At 36.6% G+C, this 5,641-nt stretch overlaps 1 protein-coding gene across 1 annotated transcript; it reads right to left on the reverse strand.

The window, feature by feature from the left end:
- Positions 1-55: 55 nt before the first annotated feature.
- Positions 56-5,033, reverse strand: LOC117104485. Its single transcript, XM_033245337.1, has 3 exons — positions 4,792-5,033; positions 1,307-3,155; positions 56-870 (listed from the first exon to the last, which is right to left on the reverse strand). The coding sequence occupies exon 2, from the start codon at positions 3,141-3,143 to the stop codon at positions 1,887-1,889; it is 1,257 nt and encodes a 418-aa protein (XP_033101228.1). The 5' UTR covers positions 3,144-3,155; positions 4,792-5,033; the 3' UTR covers positions 56-870; positions 1,307-1,886.
- Positions 5,034-5,641: the final 608 nt, after the last annotated feature.

Genomic DNA, 5,641 nt, shown 5'->3' on the forward strand with positions numbered 1-5,641 from the left:
GTAGTTTTTTATCTATTGTGACCTTGACCTGTAATCTTGACCTTCCAAACTTTAATAACCTCAGGGTCTTTGGTCATGTGTAATTGTGACCAAGTTTGATTAGTTTCTGATAAAAATTGTTGGCTGTAGGCTGTTTTACTGTATATATAAGAAGTTGTTTTTGTGGATTGTGACCTTGACCTGTCCCTTCAAAATTCAATCATATTTAGAGTGTTGGTCAATGAACATTGTGACCAAGGTTTACAGATTCTGATAAAAATTGTAGGCTGTTATATATAGAAAGTAGTTTTTCATCAATTGTGACCTTGACCTTTGACATAACCCTTCAAAATTTAATCACCTTGAGATCTTTTGTCATGGATCATTATGACCAAGTTTGAGAAGTTTTTGTTGAAAACTGGCCTGTAGGCTGTTTACAGACAAACAAACAACAGACAAACTAACAAACAAATTAACAGGGCTGAAAACATAACCTCCTTAGTGGAGGCATGGAGGTATAAAAAAGAAATGTTATATTGTAACAAAACAATATAGATGGAAAATAACTTAACATTGTAAATTCTAGTATTTATCAATCGCTGTTGATTGCTATATTTAAGCAGCCTAATAGAAATGGTTTTAAAGGGACAAATTATTGATTAAAGATTAAATAAGAAACAATGACACTAGTTAAAATCAATAAAATTTTATTGAAATCCACCCCTAACATTTTGTATTTACCTGAACGGCCAGCTTAACCTTCATCCTCAAGCTTGGGGTGAGGTATAGATGCTCGTGTTTTATTTTGTGCAGCTTACGTAAACCACCAGATCCACTATCTTCTTCAACTAAATTGATGAGTTGAGACCACTTCAGATCTTGATAATTAAACTGCAAGAAAGTGTACATAATAAGCAATTAACAATTAAACTTAACATGCCAACTAAAATTATTTGTTTGAAACTATAACAAATAACTTTAGTTGTTTGAGGAAGAGCGACATTTTCTTTGTGAGGGGTTTAAAGTTTGGCGAACACTGTCGGTTACTTATTTGCCACTTTCATAAAAGCCAACGAAAAAACACCACTAGTACCTCCATCTCAGACACCGTTTACAAAAATCAGTAAGCTGTATGATTGCATCCTATCCAGAAAAAAAAACCATTTTTAAAAAATTTCATTTTCTCAATTATTTAATTATTTCTAGCTTAAATAAATTTTTAAAAATAATATTTTTATGAGTCGCAAAGTGAAATTAGCAATTATTTTTTCCATGTATACCATAGAGGCACCTACACCTCCACGTGAATACATACAGTACAACTTACATGCAAGTTTCTCGATTTTGAGTTGAATCCAGAGTTTTCCAGGTTATTTCTTGTTGTTTTCATCAGGTGTGGCGCATCGCATATAAAATACAGTGCCTTTTCAGAGTATGGATTAATGGTCTCTGATACAAATTCCAACCCACGATCTCCATGTTGCCGATAGAACTTACGATTAGAGCTTGCGCCATCACAAACAAAGGAACAGACTCGAAAACCTGCAAGTTCCAGCCATGCCACAGCCTCCCATACTATCCAGTATAATTGGTATCTTCTGCAACCATGAGTAGGGAAGTGTGCAAATGTCTCATGCAATGGCAAAAACATGCCTCGAACCATTAATGACAGCATATGAGATGCCATCTGGGGCTCCTGGTCAACGTCATCCAACTTACTGGCAAAGCTGTTCATTGCCTCGCACATAGATCCTGTATCACAGAATCCCACAAGGTTTCCCGATTTCTTTGAATAAACAAGGCCTGACTTGATTTTCATTTCATCTAAACTTAAAGTGACAATTTTTCTGAAGTCGGGCAAGTTGTCAAAATGAATGTCATGCTTTATACGGTTAATTATGTCTGGATTAAATCCAGACATTGTATCTGTAAATTGTGTATAGTCTCGCAGTGTTTTCGTGAGGCAAAATCAGGTACCCAGAATTCCTTACCATCCGATATGCCGCAGTTGATTTCAAATGCAGTGCAAGACAAAATCGGATAATAGCTGGGTGCCAACGGCGATGTGTTTTTGCTACTTTATTTGCGGCAACTTGCTGTTCCCACAGAAGCCTCTGTGGTGTACCCTCTTTAAACTCTTCATTTGCTGTCTTCGTATTGTCTCTCATAATTGTTTCTAAAGACTCGCACATTGTCTCCTGCAACCTAATGCCATTGTCATGAAATGACTTGGTGACAAGATCTTGCAGGCTATTCACTCTCTTCTGTAGAGTCTTCTTCTCATTTGACATCAAAGCCAACTTCTGCCTGAGCTGACCGCAACTCATTCTGTCATTTCTAGCATGCGAATTAGTGTTTACAACCGTTTGCATACTTGCAAGTTTTGACTTTTTGGACATCAGTGTAGTTCTGTGCATTTTGCACACTTGGCAACGGCCACCGATATCGCTGACAAACAGTTGACAGTTAACATGCCTTATTGTTGATTCTCCATTTATCACTACTTCTTTTGCAACTGCAACTCCAGAATTATTACAAAACACTGCAAGATTTGACGGAGACTCCTTACGGCAAAGACTTTCAAATTCAGAATTGCCACAACAAATTGAAATACCACTCAACCACTCAAGTAAAAACACAGCCTTTTCATCAGTGAGGAACTCTGCAAATTCAGCACACTTGTTGGTTGCATCAGACAGAAATACATTCAAATTCCATGTGCATTTGCTGTAGATATGTAAACGGATAACTGGCATGTCATTTACTATTCTTATAAATGTGGCTTTGTCATTATTGGCTTGTACAAGGAAACCAAGTTCCTTGCCAACATTCATCAATTTATGCAGGTTAATAACTGGTCCCCCGGTACTCTCACATATGCTACAACTGTCATCCGAATGTGCAACAAAATCCATCACCGTTATCGCTATACCTTTTTCTTTATTCTTGTTGCGAAAATTACGCCAACGGTGTAACTTCATCTTGCAGCAATCACAGATGAAATTTGGATGAACACCTTCAACATCTTTTGACACATCAACACTCAATGAAAGATTTATGTCTCTAGCATAATTCCATTTGGGTTTGAGTCGGTGGAGGTTTACTGTACGCTTGTTCCCACATAACCTACAACGATCCTGAAGACAACATTTGTGTCTCTCCATTTTGTTCAGATTCTGCAATATAAAAATGATACATTACTTCAAATTTATTATCTTCAAACCTTCCCTTGACCACACTTATGCTGATATGTTGTTCGTTCGAGTCATGCCATGTACAGTACGTATATAACAAAATAAATGTATTTAAATTTATATTAATGCCATTCAATATAGTAAAAATATTTTGAAATATAGGAACTTAAAGATGACTAGATTTTGGGTATTGTATACTAAAAAATTAGGGCCTAGGCCACTGGTTCTTAATTAATTTCTTTGGCAGTCCAAATTTTTTTTAGAGAAGCTCTCTCTCTCTCTATATATAATGACTTCATAAACTTGAGTATTTGTAAAAACACGGAGGATTGAAAGTTGGCAAGTTTTTGCTGGCCTATTTTTATCCTCATTTTGGGCCTTGCGGGGACTTAGCAGGGGATGTAATTTCCAAAATGGTTACATGCATGTGAGAGTCCCGGCCACCTCCTAGCAATGCGGAGCATCGTTTTAATGTACATCCCCGGCTAAGTCCCCGCCACACCGCCGTAGTCCTGGGAAAATGCCTCGCTAATAAATGATTGGAGGATAAAACCTACTTGAAGGTTTAGCCTACAGTAGGTCTGAATCGGAGAAGCAACGTGAGAGCTAGGCCAAGGAGATGAGGTTCCTTGATGGAAGCACTACGCGTGCGTATCACTTAGCAGTTTCCATGGAAGTTTGGACTACAATTGACAAGTGCATAATCTGTCTCTTATACACATCTAGATGTGTATAAGAGATAGATTTTTCAGTGGGATTGAGCACTGTTTCACAATACATATATATATACATATATTATATATATATATATATATATATATATATGTATAAAGGCTCGGGGTTTAAATTTTGGTCATTTTATGTGATTTATCATATTATTAATTATATTTTAATTATAAAAAAATGTACGGTATTATATAATATTTTTCTCGCGGGCCAGATTAAATTATCTCAAATTTGGCCTGCGGGCCGCCTATTAGGAACCAGGGGCCTAGGCCCTAGGTAGAAGGATTAGCTAGCCCTGATAAATAGGTTTGATACATAGCATAGTAAATAAAACTAGCCTAAGTAAGTCTAGCTAACCTAGGCCTAAAGTTTTGAAAAAAAAACAAAAACAAAAACAAAAAAAACCATTTTATTAAGATACCAACATCATGGAAAGAGCCTAACCAGGCCCTTCTGTAGCAACATCATACCCATTTGCTTATTTAGGGCCTAGGCTAGGCCTAATATAATTAATAAAAATATTAATACTATAAATAATATTAAATATATGCATGTATAGTAATAAAAGAATATGTAGACAGCTTAGAATATGAATCTTTATATTTATTTAGGGCATGGTTAGGCCTAACATATTCTGCCTAGGCCCATCAGTCATGATTAAATTACTCCAGGCCTAGACTTCGTTACGTAACACTCTACACTGTAATCAAGTCGGGTCGGTCGCACGGTAAAAACCCGCCGAGGTTGCTATGCTTGTATATAAAATGTACACGTGTGTACAACATCGTGATTATTACATGTTGAAAGGTGGATTATTAAACAATAATTTAAAAACAGAATCATCTTCCGAGCTTTTCAGGAAGCTGAGATATATCATAACATCCATAAATACCTGAACTTTGGGTTAATTGACTGAAAATTGCTCGATTTTCTTCGAAGTTTTCACGATCACTTCCAAAATAAAATATCTTCCGATTGGAACGAACCTTTGAACTCTAGAAGCCCTCTAGAGGCTGTAATACACTAAAAATAGTTAAAAATACATGTTCAGGGCGACTGCGTTGCTAAGCGGCCTTGCAATAAGACTAGAAATTTACGAAACAAGCGGCTGCGATGATATGGATGAAAGCGGACGTCCCGCTGCGGTAACAAGATAGCGGGCTTTTTGAACCTTTTAGTGGTAAGCCAATCAGCGTTGGAGAAAGGTCATTAGGTCTTAGCTTAGCAAATCCAATTAAGTTGGTTATATCTCCTTCTTTTTTATACCTCCATGATGCAATTAATTCACAGATTGATCATAAACAATTTGGGAACCGCAAAGGCTTATCCACCAACCACAGTATTGATATGTATCATCATTTGATTTCGGGTGCCGAAAAACCGAAAAATGTTAGCACACTTGTGCTAACCGATTTTTTGATAGCTTTCGAGTTAGTTGACCACAAAATCACTGTCTCAAAATTACTCGAACTAGGTGCGCCTCCGTCACTAGTCAGTGGGTGGTGGACTTCCTTTCCAAAAGAAAACAAAGGGTTAAATATAATAATACTTTTTCCGATTGGATTGAACTAAATGGTAGGGTACCTCAAGGTACTATTATTGGTCCCATTGCTATTTTAGCTTTGATTAATGATGCTCTTTTAAATACAAATAACAATCAAGTAAAGGTTTGCAAATATGTAGATGATCTCACAATTGGGGAAAATAAGACCATTGGAGATTTCTCGGCAATGCAAGAAAAT

Source organism: Anneissia japonica, unplaced genomic scaffold (assembly GCF_011630105.1).
Source record: "Anneissia japonica isolate Jap-2015-1 unplaced genomic scaffold, ASM1163010v1 scaffold287870_len75133_cov130, whole genome shotgun sequence".
Taxonomy (NCBI): domain Eukaryota; kingdom Metazoa; phylum Echinodermata; class Crinoidea; order Comatulida; family Comatulidae; genus Anneissia; species Anneissia japonica.